This window comes from Primulina eburnea, unplaced genomic scaffold, assembly GCF_022965805.1.
Source record: "Primulina eburnea isolate SZY01 unplaced genomic scaffold, ASM2296580v1 ctg291_ERROPOS245047, whole genome shotgun sequence".
NCBI lineage: Eukaryota > Viridiplantae > Streptophyta > Magnoliopsida > Lamiales > Gesneriaceae > Primulina > Primulina eburnea.
Window position 1 is genome coordinate 183,871 of NW_027331118.1, and position 17,553 is coordinate 201,423.

Consider the following 17,553-nt stretch of genomic DNA (forward strand, 5'->3'; position numbering starts at 1 on the left):
TTCATTTGCAAATAGTTAGAAAAATATTGGTGTCCGACTGCAATTTCTTAGAAAAAATATTTCTTTTTTTTATTTTAAAAAAAGGCTTTGGGCATTGGTTCGTCGAGAATCGGAACAAAAAAAATTAAATATCATATTTCCAATACTTTTTCACAAAACATTACGAATGTCAATATGATTCTAAACAATTTCTGTTTTATTATCATAGAAAAAATATGTTTCGTATTTGGAATTATCATAGAAAAGCCAACACATAAAATCCTCAAAACATTAAAATTCACAAAATTTAATGTAAAAATAAATTTCAATAAATAATTTTATTTGTTTGCCAAATATTATCCACAAATAATATAATTATATGAGAGAAAAACAAAATGTAACATTTTTTAAAAAATAAATAATAATCCGGGTCGGAGCCAAAAAGATCTGAATCCAATTAGGTTCGACAAACAAAACACGCGCACTCTGTCTGCTATCACTTCTCGCTTCCCAATGCCAACGGGTGAAGAACAGAAGAAAGATTTCATCTTTCATTGAGCGAATCAATTTGATTGTTTCTCCTGGTAATGACGAGATTCTGGAAGCCAGGGACCGAAAATCCCCGCCTTTTGGACGATGAAGAAGGTGGTGTTATATTCTACAACACCTCCAGTTCTTCATCTTCTGGGTGAGTTTAGTTGGTCTTTATTTATTTGTTTTGTTCGGTTACGAGTGGTACTTTTTTTTTAATACGTTGAAGTACAGATATGGCCATATGAGCATGGATAAGCAGAGGCAGCGGCTCCCAGTGTACAAATATAGAACGGCCATATTATATTTAGTAGAGAAACACGCCACTACCATCATAGTAGGCGAAACTGGAAGTGGAAAAACGACTCAGATTCCACAGGTCTGTTGTTTTATGATTGGATTGTTATGGTTTGAATTACTGTTCTTAACTTTTGTGAATTGTTCTTATTCTCTAGTATTATAATTCGGAGTTTAATGTTTTTATGCCACTCTGGGGGCAGTATCTTAAAGAAGCTGGATGGGCTGAGGGTGGTCGAGTGATAGCATGCACACAACCAAGGAGGTTGGCTGTCCAGGTATGACTTTGGAGCCTTGTTGCGTACTTCCAATTGCATTGCTGTTATTTGGCTTTTTCCATTTTTTGTCAATTTCAGTGACATCTTTGTTACATTATGAGATTCTTGTGGATTTTATTTACTTGTTTTAGTGGTAATGTTTTATCATGAATGGATCTTAGTGTTCTCACTTCTCAGTGTCGTGGGAGTATTTGCAACTGATTCGTATTCATGTTAGTGCTTTCATTGATTTGTTTGAACTAATGCACCTGAGAAACCTGAAATTTTTACTCAATGACTACCTATATGTTGTGCTGTGGTGCCTCAGGAAGAGTTAAGTTTGATTGATGCCAAAAACATTCTACATTTTGATAAAACTATGATGTTCATCTTGTATTGGCATCCAGACTGTTGCATCCAGAGTTGCTGAAGAGATGAGTGTTAAACTAGGCGAAGAAGTTGGCTACACAATTCGGTTTGAAGATTTAACCAATAATGTGAGTCTTATTGCTTCTTTTTATTTAGGCGCTATTATCTAGTGTATATCATGTTCTCTGCATATGAATCTATCTTCGAACTTTACTTGTTGGAGATAACGCTATCTCTATGATTGTTGTATCTCATATTGTGATATCGTTTTCCTATCGTGACTTAAGCATGTAAACTAATTGTTCTTTTGCCGGCTGAACAGGATCTAACAAGGATAAAATTTCTTACAGATGGAGTGTTGCTGAGGGAAATGATGGATGATCCTCTCTTAAGCAAGTATAGGTATGTTTACATATCCTTTCAGAGATCTGTAAGTCCCTTGATCCTTTGTAATGGAGCCATTCATCAATTTTTCTGGTGTTATTGACCATCTCCTCAATTTGTCACTATTGCATTGAACCCAAAATATTATTATGAGCTTCATGCATCTTGCTTTTCCTTCCCTTTATCTCTGGGAAAGTGAATTATGGAAAAAAGGTGGGTGGCAAAGAATAGCTTCGTGTTTACAACGTCTTTGAAAATCCTTTCTGGTTGCTAGTTCCTGGCCCATATTCATTTTTCATCGTTTTTTTCTCCTCTTTGTTATAGAATCCCAATTTTTGTATTTGTCATCTCTCTACTAAGAGAGCCTTCTATGGCGATACTGTATGGTAGGATTAGTTTGGTGTTTGACTTGATTCCTCTACGCCATGGATCTGAAGCTGCTGGGAATAATGAAGTGTAATATAGCGGTACGGATAGAAGGCCATTCTTATTTGGCTTACTGAAGAATGTTTACAAGGTGAAATCTATTGCTCAGTTCACTACTAATCCATCAAGAAAGGGGTCATTGTTGAGGTTGCAGGAGGTTTTCCTCTTGTTAAATACAGTATTCAGAAAGAGGGTATTATTAGCAGGTCATCAAAATCTGGTGCATTAAGCTAGTATACATTTCAATGTAGAAGCACCCATGCCCTAGGATCTTCTGATAACTATTGCTTGGTGGATGTAAAAGCACTATTGATTAAATCAAGTAATCAATATATTGTGGGTTGGTGGTATTACTGATGTGGATCTCTTTTGCTCTACATCAAGATTTTTTTTACATCAAGTAGTGTAATTCTGAGATACTAATGTCTAATGGGCTTTGTGCTAGCGAATTCTGTTATGCGGTTTCACTATTTTGAACAAAAGTTAACAGGTAGATGAATACTGACCAGGCCTTCGGTGATCCATATCACCTTTGGCTTACATAGTCAACTTGATGAAGGCTTTGATTTAATGCATACTTACAAACGGAAAGACATGTGAGGAAACTAGTGGAAATACTCAATGTATTCGGGCAGAAATCGGGGTTGAAGATCAACTTTGAAAAGAGTGTGGTGTTGGGGATTAATTGCGATGAGGAGGAGGTTGTTGGTTTGGCACAAGCAATTGGGTGCAAATATGATGACTGGCCAATCAAGTATCTGAGGGTACCATTGGGAGGGAAACCTATGACTCTCGAATTTTGGGAACCTGTACTTACAAAAATGTCTAAGAAACTCTCAAACTGGAAGAAGTCTTTCTTATCTAGAGGTGGTCGGTTGACCCTAATAAAATCGGTTTTAAGTGCATTGCCTCCTTATTACATGTCCTTGTTTAGGGTGCCAGCGAAAGTTGCAAAAATCATGGAAAAACTGATGCGAGATTTCTTGTGGGATGGAGCGGACGGGGATAAAAGATGTCACGTTGTTGGGTGGGATAGAGTATGCAGACCAAAGGAGAGGGGAGGGTTAGGATTGGGGAATATTGGTTTGAGGAACAAAGCATTACTTGGGAAATGGTGGTAGCGAGGTATAGATGGAAATGAGCAGTTGTGGAAGAACGTTGTTAAAAGCATTTATGGTCTTCAAGAGAATGGATGGGATTTGGGATTGGCCAGGACCGCGACTTTCAGAAGCCCTTGGAAATTTATTTCCCGTTCGTTCCCGGCAGTTCAACTATTGAGTGGGAAGGTTTTGAGAGGGGGGAATTACATCAGGTTTTGGGAGGATGTTTGGGGGGAAGGGGGTCTTTCTTTCAAAGAACGCTTTCCGTCTTTGTTTAGGATTTGCACTGTCGTCAATAAACCAATTCGAAATTTTATTGAGATGTTGATTGGGAAGTCAGTAACAATTATCGTTGGGATGTGCGTTTTAGGAGAAATCTTAGTGATCTTGAACTGGGGGAGTTTGCTAATCTTGTGGAGGTCTTAGAGTCGGTCAGATTAGAGTTGGGTTCGGGGGATGTCAGGGTGTGGTCGGAGGATTCTACGGGTTTGTTCTCTGTCCGATCTTTATACGAGTATTTCTTTCCATTCCATAATTTCCCTGTTTTTCCACATTTTAATCATATATGGAAAGTACCTATCCCGCAAAAGATTCAAATTTTCTCGTGGATCATCGCACTGGGCAAATTACCGACCGCTGATTTGGTGCAAAGAAGATGGCCGTCTTGGGCTTTAAGGCCGCAGTGGTGCTACTTATGTCGAAACCACGAAGATGATCAAGATCATTTACTGATACATTGTTCTTTTTCGAGAAGCATATGGATTAAGGTGATGCAAGAGCTGAGATTTTATTGGGTTTTTCCGATAAAGGCGAAAGATATGTTCATCTTAGATCCAGGTATTCAAAAAGGGGCTGCAGCTAAGACTTTTTGGTTTATGGTCGTTCATCACACGTTCTGGACATTATGGCTCGAAAGAAACAATAGAATTTTCAATGACTTGTCTTGCTCGATTGACAGAGTGTGGGAGGTGCTCAAATTCAGGGTCGCGGCTTCAACAAGAAATATCAACCAAACTGGCCATCTTTCTATTTCGGATGTAGTTAGGGATTGGAAGTTCGTATTGTATTGACTTATTTGTTGTACTTCTTTCTATTCCGCGGACCACTCATCCGCTTACTATGTAAAAGATTTCAAATTTTAATAAAATTTTAGTTTTCTATCAAAAAAAAAAATACACACCATTTTTTCTTCTATTATTTTTTATTGGACTGCCTCCTAAACTCCTGATTTTGTTTTGTTATTTAATACCTGGTTAAGGTTTCCTATGTTTATGTATTAACTTATCATTTTTGCCAGTGTCATCATGGTAGATGAAGCTCATGAACGGTCTCTTTCAACATACATCTTGTTAGGTCTCTTAAAAAAGGTACTTTATTTAGAAATATTTTTTCTTAGGTTGTAGCCTACTTATCTATTTATTGAAACCAATAACTATTGATTTAGATTCAAAGGCGACGGCCAGAACTTCGTCTCATCATTGCTTCTGCTACGATTGAAGCGAAGTCTATGGCATCCTTTTTTAATGCCAGGTATAATTCATGGCATTGGAATGATGTTATTTGCTGCAGCAGTATTTATGTCTACTTATATGGAATTGTTTTAATTTTTGGTGTTGTATGTCTTTGTCTCCACAACCTTCTCTATCCCAATAGAAGATACACTATTCGCGCTGTCTAGAAATGGGATCTATTATTGAGCATATCCTAAAAGCATAAGGAGACTTCTCACGACTGATTCAATCTCAGCAGACTTGTATGGCCGAAGCTTTTGAGCTAAAAATCCTATTGCTTTAGAGCAATGCTTACCATAACCTAAATTGCCTATTTCCTCTTTAAAGTTGCTTCAAAGAATGATTTGTTAGTTTAGGGTAAGTTTGAATACAATTAGCAAAGAAAAGTACTTTATTTTAACCAAGGTCTTTTAAAATGCTTTTTTTCAAAAATCATATTTTATGTTTCGATATTATAGTTAATTTCTAAAAAAGTTCTTTAAAGAGAATTTGTAACCAACTGTCATCTTGATTTTGGTTTTAAGCATCCTCCATAACGGGATTTCTTTTTAAAAAGCTCTTTTTTTTCTTTTTTTTTTCTGGCTAATATGATTTTCTGTGAAAACGGCTACATTCAAATACAATCATATTGTGGAGCAAATGATATAACTGTTTTTGCCTGCATTCGCACATGAAAGACTCCTTTGAAGCAGCAATCTCTTGTAGCTTCTGTTGTCTAGGCATCTGAGATACATGTTTTTTCCATCTTTTGAGTTGATGTAAAAACATGATATCAAGGAACATCAGTGCCAAGTGTGAAGCTTTAGGCTTTGGGAAATTAATCGAAAAAGTGATCTGACTATTGAATTATTGACATATTACAATACTTAATTTTGGCAATTATCATTGCCTTTTGCTTTCCTTATCATATTTTTCCATGCATTTGCTCGTGTTGTTTTATCAGTGTTTAACCTTGTTTCTATTCTATATTTATGAGGTGATTATCTGTGATTGAAGTTTTTCCAATGAGATTATGCTTAATAAATTCGGTCCTACTTAACAGAAAGCGTCAAGGTCAAGATGATGAACAGATTGAACCAAATAAAGAGCCTGCTATTATTTCAGTTGAGGTATGTGCTATATTTAATCTGCATTTTGACTTCCTGGTGAATGGCATTTTCTTGTGGTTTCTGTATCAAATATGTTGTTTCGAATTTTTAGGGTCGAGGATTCAATGTGCAAATTTATTATGTTGAGGAACCTGTTCCAGATTACCTCCGTGCGGTGGTTTCAACAGTACTTTCTATCGATGATCTGGTATGTTAATGTCTTTGAACATTCTGTGTTGAATTTTCTTCAGGGTAGTTTTTTTTCTTTTGAATGAAGCAAGTAATACCTATCTCACTGGAGTTACTTCATGTGACGATCATATCATCAACATAGACAATAATTAGAATAATATCATCACCATTTTCCTCGAATATAGAGTATGGTATGTTGTAACTACTTGATAGAGTAGCTCATTTTGTCAAATCATGTCATTGGCGACTTCCTATGGAGCCTTCTACATCTTTTGATGACTCGTGGGAAGATTTATGGGACAAGATCAAATTCAGAGTAGCGAGCTGGACGATCAACATACCTCAGTTTCAGCATATGACCGTCTCGGACCTAGTTAGAGATTGAAGTTATTTGTTGCTAGTAAATTCGTGATTAGATGATACACGTGATCTATTGTGGATTTTTTATTTTGATAAATTTGTAACCTTCATTAATATTATAATAAATCTTAGTTTATGATAAAAAAAAATTAAATAAATAACTTGAGTCTAATGATATTCATTTTTGGCCAGCGGAGTAAAAGTCTTTTTGTAGTCGATTCCATAAGTCTGGGTAGGAATCTGACTTTTTACCTGTCAATTGATTTGTCTGACTTTTACTTCACTGAGAAAACCCGATTATATCATACTATGTTCTTATCCCTCGGTAACTTGATTGCTCCCATGTGGAACATTTTTGGGAAGCCTTCCTTTCGTCTAATAGCAGACTTCGTCTTAGTATCTTGAAGGGCTCCTCAAAATGACTAGAAATAAAATTTTACTGGAAGATGCTTAAAACAGATGCCCTTTACTAAGCTTAGATCAAGCACGGGTCAAACCCAAGCTAAAAGAACAAGATATGGTTGAAACTTGAAGGGGCCACAAGAATGATTGTAGGACTTGTCTTAAATCTAAACATTAATAAATGAATGAAAAAACTAGAGGAAAATTCATTTGGGCTGACTTTGATTGTGGCCAAAATTGAAGGATGAATTCTTTGCAGCTTAGAGCTCAGAGACTAAATTGCAGAAACCCAAGAAGATGAGGGACTTGGAAATATCTGAAATTGAAGCATGCCGAATGTGCCGGAACCCGATTGCAATTGGAAAACAGTTAACTCGTAATTTGTAGCAAAATCCTGTAAATTCCAAGGTTTAGCATCGTGGAATCAAGTCCAACTAAAATCTATATAGTTAAGGGAAGAAATCTTAGGATTTTATGCAGTAGTTCAAAATTTTTAAGAAGGAATGATGTATTTCATTAACTCTAATATTTATGGAAATTATAATATTGATGTAGGATGCTTTTTCTTTCTAGTACACTTCAAAATCCTACTTTATTCTTTTCTTTATCAGCTTCATTTTTCATGTATTCTAAATTTTCAAGTCAACACAATAATATGAAACAAAGATTCGGCAAGAGATCGAGGCAAGACAAACTAAGAGAAAAAGAAAGAATTGACTTGAATAAGAGAAAAAAATTAAATAATATGCTGTCGTAATCTCAAAAAAGGTATTATGGTTTGGATGTTAGATGATGTGAACCCCAATAATATATAAAGGGATCCGGTGCCAATATTTTTAACAACTTTCCTAGGATGTCTTCAACATACGAGCTTAAAACATACTTTAGTTCAGCCCATAAAAATTGCCAAATAAAATAATACGAAAATTAATAAAATTAAATAAGTTAGGCACACAACAGAAATAATTGGTCCTCTAGCCCATAATTAAAAGGATTAATCTTGAACTCAAATTAAGTTGTTCCACTTTGAAATCCCAAGCACAATCTTTCCATTTCTCGCCTTGCTTGAAATCAGTCCCAACTTGATGTCGTTAATCTCGAGCTTTTTCAATTGTTGAGCATCAGAGCCTTCTTTTGGTTCATTTAATTGCTTGTGGTTCGTTTTGAGGTTCACATCACCAAAGATAGCTTCATCAGATAGATTTTTTTGTTTATTCTATAACAGCTGAAGAAAGTTTTATGTCAAAATAAAAATTTGTGTTTATTAATTGAAAGCGTGGTGCATTTATATATTTACCAAGAAAAGTAGCAGTTGTATGTAGAGGGCCTTGACAACTTTGGCCCCATGTGTTGGTCATGCATGATTTTGGAGCGTGTACACAAATTTTAGTTGCTTTTCACACTGTAAAAGATTGTCAAGGAAGGGAAACTTACAACAAGTTGGGAAATAATGGATTTATAATACTACTTCTCTGTAATACATGCTGTCCTGGATTTACAAAAAACCCCTTATAATGTGAGTTGAAGTGTCAATATACTACTTAACCCCATCTAATGTTAATTCTTTGATTACTTATCTTGTACTACGTAATGCTTTGGTTTGCTTGTGGATTCATTTGTTTTATAGTTCCTGCACCTCATTTTGCATGTTTGAAAACATTTGCATCCATGATTCTTATCAATTAAATAGTAAGAAAGGGGGTAAATTGGGTTTGTGCTTTGTGTGTCCTCTATGGAGTGGGCCGTGTAAGATATCAGACATGGTTTGGCTTCCTTCATGTAACCATTGCAAATAATAACTATAATCATCTGATGATGTGACATGTTTAAGGCTTAATTATTGTAGTTGATCATTTAAATAATCTGTAAAATATCGACTTGTGAGGCTAATTTAATTTAGTTTACTTTTGGCTCATCAACTTTTCTTGTTGATCATCACTTGTTTAACTTTCGTAAGGTACCAAATAATACTATATTAGCTGTAATGATCTTGTATCTCTATCTAGGAACCAATGGGAGATGTTCTGGTTTTTCTTACTGGTCAAGATGATATTGATGCTGCAATCCAGATGCTTACAGAAGATTCCCAGAGTAATAGGAAAAAAGGTGTTATAGACAGGCTCAAATAGTTGAGAACTATTAAATTTTTTCCTTGTTCCTTTCTGGCTGTCATCATATTTTAATTTCTTTGAAATCAAGTTAGTATGTTTTTGGGTTGAGACTTATATGTCTTTGCTTTTGAAACTCTATAGTACTTGTATAGATGATGGTGCTGCTTAAATTAGATAATCTATTTCTTTTAAAAAGATTGATTAGAATAATCACCAGTGGTTCTCTTCTTACCAGAACTTGTAATTTGTTAGACGCTGGTAATGTGATGGCGTTGGCAAAATTAATTGCTCAAGTCAAGAGTCTATATGTTCTTAATATTCAGCTTTTGATGCCCTTGGTTTGTGCATTTCCCATCTGTTTTCTTTCAGGATTGATAGTCTTGCCTCTGTATTCTGGACTTCCACGTGCAGATCAGGTTTTTAATTTTTTTACCTGGTCAATAAGAAAACAAAAAAAACCTTGTGTTTAGTACATAATCTTGAAAAGAACCTTTCTCTTTTCGGTTTATCTGTAGGATCTTGTGTTCTCACCAACCCCTCGTGGGAGGAGAAAGGTGGTAATATCAACAAATATTGCAGAGACATCCTTGACATTGGAGGTAAAAATCTTCACTTCGCAGGAGAAGATTTGTAATATCACATCCACCACATTTAATTGGCAGCTGAATTCCATTCCTTACTATGTCTTCTAGGGTGTTGTCTATGTCGTGGATTGTGGGTTCACAAAGCAACGTATCTATAATCCGGTATGTTTTTCCATTCTGCTTGCTTTCATGCATTGTTGCTTTTCATTTCTTCTCGTTTCTCTTTTTCTGAAGTCCGTTGGAATTTGTCAAAGGATTATTGTTTATCCTTTGGAAACTAGCAACTTTTGTATGTCGGCTACCGTACAGAAATATGCTAAAGAGAGATGAAACTTGTATTTACGAGTTTCTTGTATAAAAATAACAGTTTGCAAGAGTAATGAGACTGTTAGGAAATCCAGTTTCTCTCCCAACTTCGCATGAAAGTTGGCAACCCCTGTAATGGAGAATAGCTTGTCAGAGTTGCAATTACACAAATCCAAGAGTGTCGGTCAATTGACTTTGACCAATACCTTTTATTTTTTTCCCGCTCGCATGCATCTCTGAAAACATCTATGTTGATCAGATGCTATGATTGTATTGTAATTTAATGATGTAAGTAAGCACCTTTAACTATTAAAAGTTGACTCCTGACATCATTTCTGATGTTTATGTTTACTTTGTAACAGATGACTGATATTGAAAATCTGGTAGTGACATCAATATCGAAGGCATCTGCTCGGCAAAGGGCTGGCAGGGCTGGAAGAACTCGGCCCGGAAAGTGTTACAGGTGATGAACCTTAAAGACACTTGCTAAATTCTAATCATCGGTATCATAGTAATAATTTGACCTATTTGACGTGGTTGTTATTCTGGTAGGTTTGATATAGTAAATACATACGAGAATAAATTTTAAATTAACGAAACTCACAAATAATGTAAAGCAGATGTTCCTAGAACCATGAGTATCTTCACGTAACAAAAAAACACATTTCTTGGAGATAAATTAGGGAGTCAGTTGATTTGGATATTGTTAAATTTGCTAACATACAAAACCATCAGTTGATTTGGATATTGTTAAATTTGCTAACATACACAAAACCATCTACATATGTGAGTTGACTCACATTCCTTATCCATTGATTGTCTTTTTTATCTGCTATGTGGTTCTTTCAATGGGATCAAGTTTCATCATATGGGGACTGGCACTTATATAGAGTATTAAGCAAAGGATGTCAAGATCTAAGGAACTAGTTTTGTTTGTGGTATTTGGGGTCCGGCTAACTGGTTTTGATTCAAGGAGGTATGGTCACCTTCCCAACTCCCATCCTATCCATTGCCAATTTTACGCTATACTACATTAAGCCGGAGGGAATGATACGGTGGTATGGCTACCTTTCCAATTCCCATCCTACCACTTACCAATTTTGTAAATTACCATAATATCCTTCATCAATTTTAATAATTACAATTATCTTTATTTTTATGATTATAAATAAAACGAATACAAAAATCTTTTTTCAAAAAAACGAATTCAAAAAAATATATTTTTTAAATAGAATTCAAAATTCTTTTTTTGTAAATCACGACTACGTGGATACTAGTATAAAGAGTATTTTAGAAATTTTAAAAAATCTTGAAATTATTGGAAACTTCACTGATAGATGTAGAGAATACATTATACATATTATGCTTCATATCTTACATATGGATATATAATTATTTATTTTTGAAAAAATAAATATAATTGAATTTCAAATCCAAAATTTTATATTTGGGTGTCCCATGCACTAAAATTATAGTGTCCCTAGGTTCATCATCAATTAAATAATATGTGATGTTAACAATGATTTCTTCTAAATTTACTATCTCTAGACTAGCATCATTTTAACAAGTTAATCATTATCCCATAATATAATTTCTTTATTTTTTCTATTTAGATTTTGAGAACATGGAAAATGTTAGATCCTATAATAGATATTAGACCAAGTTTACATATTCAATTCGTAAAAGTTGCAAGTTGGTGAAATCATTGTGAGAGGATCGTAAGAGAGTAATAATTAGCCCATCCGAATACAAATTTCTGGTTCCACCCCCGTTCAAAACATCTATCATGAAAAATTTGAATGCCATGTCTATAGTGTTTATGACAATTTACTTGAAAAATCTCAGCAACTAAATATATGTCCTCAAGAACTCGATCATTGGGAGAGTTAGTCGGAACAACCTCAGTTAATGTTCGAAAACTTAACCTAAAATTTAAAATGAGATCCCCAAGAAGGAAAAGGACGTCAGTGACATCCTCACCAAGCAACATAATGCTTTCTTTGTGAATTAGCTTTTTTTTCCCTTCTCGATATTTCAGTAGGAAATTCAGTTTTGAATTAGCTGCTAGCCATCTGTTGACATCAGCTTAAAATAATCTTGTATTAATGTCAATTGTTGGATTTGTACAGCAAAAAAATTTATTTAGATCCCTCATTGCTCCTCATAGTTTCCCTTGTATTTGGAAAACTTTTAAAGATAGGAAAATATTAAAATGATATATATAGAGAGAACAAATATCAACATGCATTTTGTGTTGTGGGTAAAATTACAGGCTCTATACTGAAGAATATTTTATCAATGAGATGTCTGCTTATGGTATTCCAGAGATGCAGAGATCAAATCTTGTTCCCTGTGTGATTCAGGTATGCCTATAGTAGAAACATATTTTATGCCTTCATTCAGGTATGCCTGTTGTAGAAACATATATATTGTACTACTCTTTCAAGTCTTCAAGATTCCAGGTCAAGAAAATAAGTTCACTTTTAGCCTTTTTATTTTCTTTTTGCTTTATGATCATCCATCTGACCCACACACCTCTAGTTATGTACCTCAGGATAGTTTCGTTGTCTTTTGGTGGTGAGAGAATGGGTGGTGAATAGTTCTCATTCTTTCATTTTGTTTAGATATTGCAAGATGAGCTATTGGTTAATTAGTTATGTGGTTTAGATGGTACTATGAGAAATGAAATGTTTTCAACAATTTAATGATGCAGTATCGTTGATTTATAAATGTAGTTTTTAACTTTTATTTTTAGTATTTAATTAGATCCAAAAGTCAGCTGAAACTATACTTAATTTGTGGAAAAGAAAAATATGAAAATTATAATTTCCCGTGATTTGCTTTTCCTTTCTCCTTTCCTTGGAAGAATCCTATCATTTGGTGAGTTTTCTTATTCGGTCTATCCATTTTCTTGGATAAATTCTACCTATAATTGTTCTGTTTTTCAAAGTATCCGACTCGTTGTTGCTAGTGCTTCTATCTTTTGAAAAAAGATAAAGATGAAGCAAAGGGAGAAACTTGTTATAAGTCCCCATTGCAAAGCAGGCAATTCCAAAGGATTGCGTCACTGTATTTCAAAGTTGCACACTTGATGTCTTTTTTCCAGTGATTTATAGTGGTTTACTGTTGATCATGCATCCTAAATGAAAATGTTAATTATTTATATTGTTTTGGCTTATTCTTTTCTTGTTTCTCTGTGTTTCGACTATTTACGTAGTTGCTCTTTATCTGTAGAAATTTTTTTGCATTGTATATTTTTTTGTTTGTGTTTTCATGTCCTAACTTGGCCATTTTAACTTCTTGATATTGAGATTTTAATGGCTACTGTTTCATTTTTCACTTGATAGCTAAAAGCCCTGGGGGTAGACAATATATTGGGGTTTGATTGGCCATCATCACCCTCCCCCGAAGCACTGATTAGAGCACTTGAAGTATTATATTCACTTGGAGTCCTTGATGATGATGCCAAACTTACATCTCCTGCTGGATTCCAGGTTGCTGAGATTCCACTAGTATGTCTCTGTTGCCTGAGTTCGTGTATTATTTAAAATCCATATGTTTCAATTTGTGCAGACCATGTGAATTTTACAAAACACACTCCGCGAGAAGGGAGGGAGGGGTTAGTGACTTAGAGTATGTTCCCAAGAGAAGGGAAGGAGGGAGGGTTAGCGACTCGTAGACGAAGAGAGAATTTGAGCACGAGGGAGATGAAACGTATGCATATAGGGTTTTTTTGAAACATTAAATATGCATGGGCTTTGCCAATTAGGCTTTAGAATTTGTCGGGCTTGAATTATTTTATATGTACGCACAAGATCTCAATACATGGCACCCAGGTGCACGTTTTTGCGCCTCCCATATGTTCATGCCTAGGCAAAGGCGCGCCTGTTTAAAGTGTTGTATTACCCAGGCCAATGCCACACAGCGCCTTTAATAACTATGCGCCTAGGCGACACTTAGGCGCTAGACACTGTCGCCGACCGATCGCACGCAGCCAGGCGAGCGCCTTTACTAACCATGCTCCTAGGCGACATTTAGGTGCTAGGCATCGGCTGATCGCACCGAAAAGTGCTAGTCGGCCAGCCTAGGCGGCGAGGAAGCATAGGCGGCCCTAGGCACTAACTTAATCGGCCTATGCGTCCTAGGCGCCACAAACGAATAAGGCTTCTAATTTTATTTTTTTAGCTTCTTTTTTGAAATTGTTTGGGCTTTTAATTTAAATTAAAGCCCAATTTCTAAAAAAACGAAAGGTAATTTTTATAGGTCCTAAATTAAAGTCCAACAAGAAATGCGATTTGTTGGCTTGTCCTAACACATCGGAATTCGTCTTCCATCTAGATTGAGATAACTTCGCTAGGATGATTTTGCATGTGAAGAAGAAGATGATCACAATGATGATATTGAGTTTGTGTCCGATGACTAACAACTTGTTAAAAATTATGGGGGAAGAGAAATTGAGTCAATTTGTGATATTTAATTGTGTAATTTCGAACGCGTTTTAAATTTGATATTGTTTTGGGGTTATAGTATGTGATTTATTATGTTGATATTGTGGAATCCGCCTAGCGGCGCTTAGTATCTGCCTAGGAGACGACCTATGTGATGGGCTCTACTCTGAAGCCTGACTAGCCCCTAACGAATTTTAGAACATACTTGAAAATTTACTCTGAAGCCTGACTTGCCCCAAACAATGTCATGAAGAAAGTGAGAATCCATTTGTTTATGTTGGGTCCTCTCTAAAAATACTGGATACTAGCAGTACAGATGACTGTTTGATTGTATAAATTCATGAATATGGGAATCAAAATTCTAGATTCATTTGAGTCGCCTTTAGCCGCATTAATTCACTGCTACCCAATACTCATCTGGAAATCATTGGACCTTGAAACCACTTTTCTTTTTCGCTTCACAAATCATTATGCTTCCACCATCACAAGTACAATTACCCTATTTGTATAGGTCTCAACATGCAAAGGTCCATTAACTATACATTAAGTCTCTTCCTATAGATTTAAAATAAACTAGTATCCTCTGGGCAGCCTTCTAATGTACAATACATATACCATGAAAAATGACATACCAGTTATGGTGGTAGTTCAATATTTCAGTTTGGTGACAAGTAGACAATATTTTGATGTATCCTCACTCCTCAAATAATTTTTGGTTTTCATCCCATAAATCATCAATATGAGTGCTCTTAGTTTTACGCCGAATCAATCCATCACTTGTTCCTTTGAGATAGAATGAGTCCTGATTTGCCATGAGCTATCTCTTTCCAAATAAAATGTTTAGATAGCCCCATATTTTTGGTCAAATATTATTGTTCAAGTTAGTCCGACTTTTTCTTATCATTATAAAAAAAAACTCTTATTATTACTATAATACTCATTTTAGGATCCAATGATCTCAAAAATGATACTAGCATCAAACGACTTTGGATGTTCTGAGGAAGCCATTACTATTGCTGCTGTGCTATCCATACAGGTAAAATTATCTTCCTATTTGCTACCTTACTTTAATTAAGATTCTCTATACATGTGATATTGCGTGAATTTTTGTTTATTTTTGTCTGGTTTTGTTTCCCTCCCTCTTTTACCTATGCAGTCGATCTGGTTTTCCAGTAAGGGAGTACAAAAAGAAATGGACGAAGCCAAGTTGAGATTTGCTGTTTCTGAGGTCCGTATTTTTTCTTTTGCTCACTCCTCCCCTGTGCATATGCTTTGCCCATGTCAGCTAATTTGAAACTTATGGAACGATTATTTAGTAATTGGACAAGTAATGTATAAGTACAAAATTATCCTCAGACTGTAGTCATGAGTTTTGGTGTTGTTCTTCGGATATTTTTAAGTGAAGTAACATATTTTTTGTGCTGACTGCCGGGACATGAACTCGACTCTTTTTCTTTTGATACTGCTGTCCTTGCCAGTAAAAAGTAGTGAGAAAATGTGTTCTAAAGACTTGAAATGAAATTAATTAGCAATCTCTTCTTAAGAAACTTATTTATTGGTTTTTGAACCAATTCTTTGTACCTGGACTTAATCTTCGTTTTTTATGCTTTTTTTGAGCATCCTTGATATTTGTTTATTCGACTGATAGCGCATTATATTGAATTAAATGAGACTGTAAAATTGTATGATTAAAGCCCAGTGTTTGCTTGAATTCATGAATTAATATATTTATTGTTCTCAGGGTGACCACGTAACATTTCTAAATGTTTATAAAGGATTTATCGAGTCCGGAAAATCTTCAAACTGGTGTCACAAGAACTTTTTAAACTACCAAGCTATGGTATGCTCAATTCAGTTGCTGTGATTTTTGGGGCGTTCAATGAACTTGTTATATGTCATTCTCTTCAAACTTCATTTTGATTTCTCAGAGAAAAGTCCATGAAATTCGGCTACAACTGAGGCGAATTGTGCAGCGCCTGGGCATAACCTTAAAGTCTTGTGAAGGTGACATGAAGGTAAGTTAGTAGCACCATTGGATGGTAGCTAAATAAACCAAGATTCAACTCAACAAGTATTGAATATCTATCAGTTATCGTTTTGTTATTTGTACAAGTTTGTGGTGGGTTTCAAGCCTTTTTCCCGTGTTACCTGCAATTCTTAAAGAACCATCAAGATTCCAACTTTCCTCCTTTTCCCATGCACATTCATGGTCGCACAGATTTCTTGAATGGATGGACATTCTCTTTTAATCCCAATCTGTTATGAATCATAGCTAGCCTTTCGCGATTATAATATTATTTCTGCTGGACCTAAATGATTTGCCTTTTATGATGCTGCAGGTGGTAAGAAAGGCAGTCACTGCTGGATTTTTCGCTAATGCTTGTCGATTGGAAGTAAGTGTTAAATAATTATAAATTTCTCGAACTGAAATAATATCACTGAAAAAAATTCCTATGAATTTTAACTGATCACTTGTATTGTCTGTTCTTGTTATTAGGCATTCAGTCACAATGGTCTGTACAAAACTATTAGAAGTTCACAAGAAGTTTACATCCATCCTTCATCTGTGTTATTCAGGTTATACCCAGATGTAATGCCATTTTCATTAATCTTCTTGCACGTCGATTTTTGAGTGTTGTGTTTGAAAATTATTTTACAGAGTAAATCCAAAGTGGATCGTATTCCATTCTATTGTCTCAACTGATCGCCAATACATGCGCAATGTCATCTCTATTGATCCCTCCTGGCTAACAGAGGCTGCTCCACATTTTTACCAGCACAAACAGCTCAATCCTATACCTCACTGACAAGTTACTGGTGTGTTCCCTTCGGAATTCTTGTTATTATGTGCAAGCACAATCAACGATTTTGTGTCGATCAGTTCCTGTTGGCCACTGAAGTTCATTGGATGCGACTAACCTGTTAGTAGCTCACTATGCCATGTGAAAGGTTTGCACACCTTGAACTGTGAAGTCTTGTGTTGTCCCAGCACAGACACCCCCACACGTGCACGTACGCATGCATATGAACTATTTCTTTAAGTATGCCTGAAGGCACTGTTTCGTAGGACTGATAAGCCATGAATAGATTAGTTGAATGAATATTTGTGTCTAGTGTTTGTCTGAAGTTTAAAGTTTGTGATACAAATCCCGAATCCACTAAAATTGCTATTTGAAGATGAAAACTAATAGGTGTCTACATCGATTTT

The 17,553-nt window shown here is 35.4% G+C and overlaps 1 protein-coding gene across 2 annotated transcripts; it reads left to right on the plus strand.

Moving 5' to 3' along the window:
• The first annotated feature begins 441 nt into the window (after positions 1 to 441).
• On the plus strand, positions 442 to 17,553 carry LOC140820903 (probable pre-mRNA-splicing factor ATP-dependent RNA helicase DEAH9). 2 transcript variants are annotated; one of them, XM_073181277.1, is made up of 23 exons: positions 442 to 667; positions 745 to 889; positions 1,011 to 1,085; positions 1,472 to 1,561; positions 1,756 to 1,835; positions 4,641 to 4,710; positions 4,788 to 4,873; positions 5,897 to 5,963; positions 6,055 to 6,150; positions 8,903 to 9,002; positions 9,377 to 9,423; positions 9,523 to 9,606; positions 9,700 to 9,753; positions 10,260 to 10,360; positions 12,170 to 12,260; positions 13,245 to 13,391; positions 15,292 to 15,381; positions 15,502 to 15,573; positions 16,087 to 16,185; positions 16,274 to 16,360; positions 16,685 to 16,738; positions 16,843 to 16,922; positions 17,005 to 17,553. In XM_073181277.1, the coding sequence occupies exons 1-23, from the start codon at positions 567 to 569 to the stop codon at positions 17,150 to 17,152; spliced, it is 2,064 nt and encodes a 687-aa protein (XP_073037378.1). In that variant the 5' UTR covers positions 442 to 566; the 3' UTR covers positions 17,153 to 17,553. The 2 variants fall into 2 exon arrangements, with proteins under 2 accessions (XP_073037378.1, XP_073037377.1); XM_073181276.1 differs by having other exon boundaries at positions 443 to 667; positions 13,245 to 13,409.

What these genes read in the sequence shown, in the direction of transcription:
- LOC140820903 (XM_073181276.1), top strand. Translation starts at nt 567, where the DNA reads ATGACGAGATTCTGGAAGCCAGGGACCGAAAATCCCCGCCTTTTGGAC. An exon ending in GCATCCTTTTTTAATGCCAG is followed by an intron (nt 4,874 to 5,896) that starts GTATAATTCATG and finishes CCTACTTAACAG; the next exon opens with AAAGCGTCAAGGTCAAGATG. An exon ending in TACTTTCTATCGATGATCTG is followed by an intron (nt 6,151 to 8,902) that starts GTATGTTAATGT and finishes ATCTCTATCTAG; the next exon opens with GAACCAATGGGAGATGTTCT.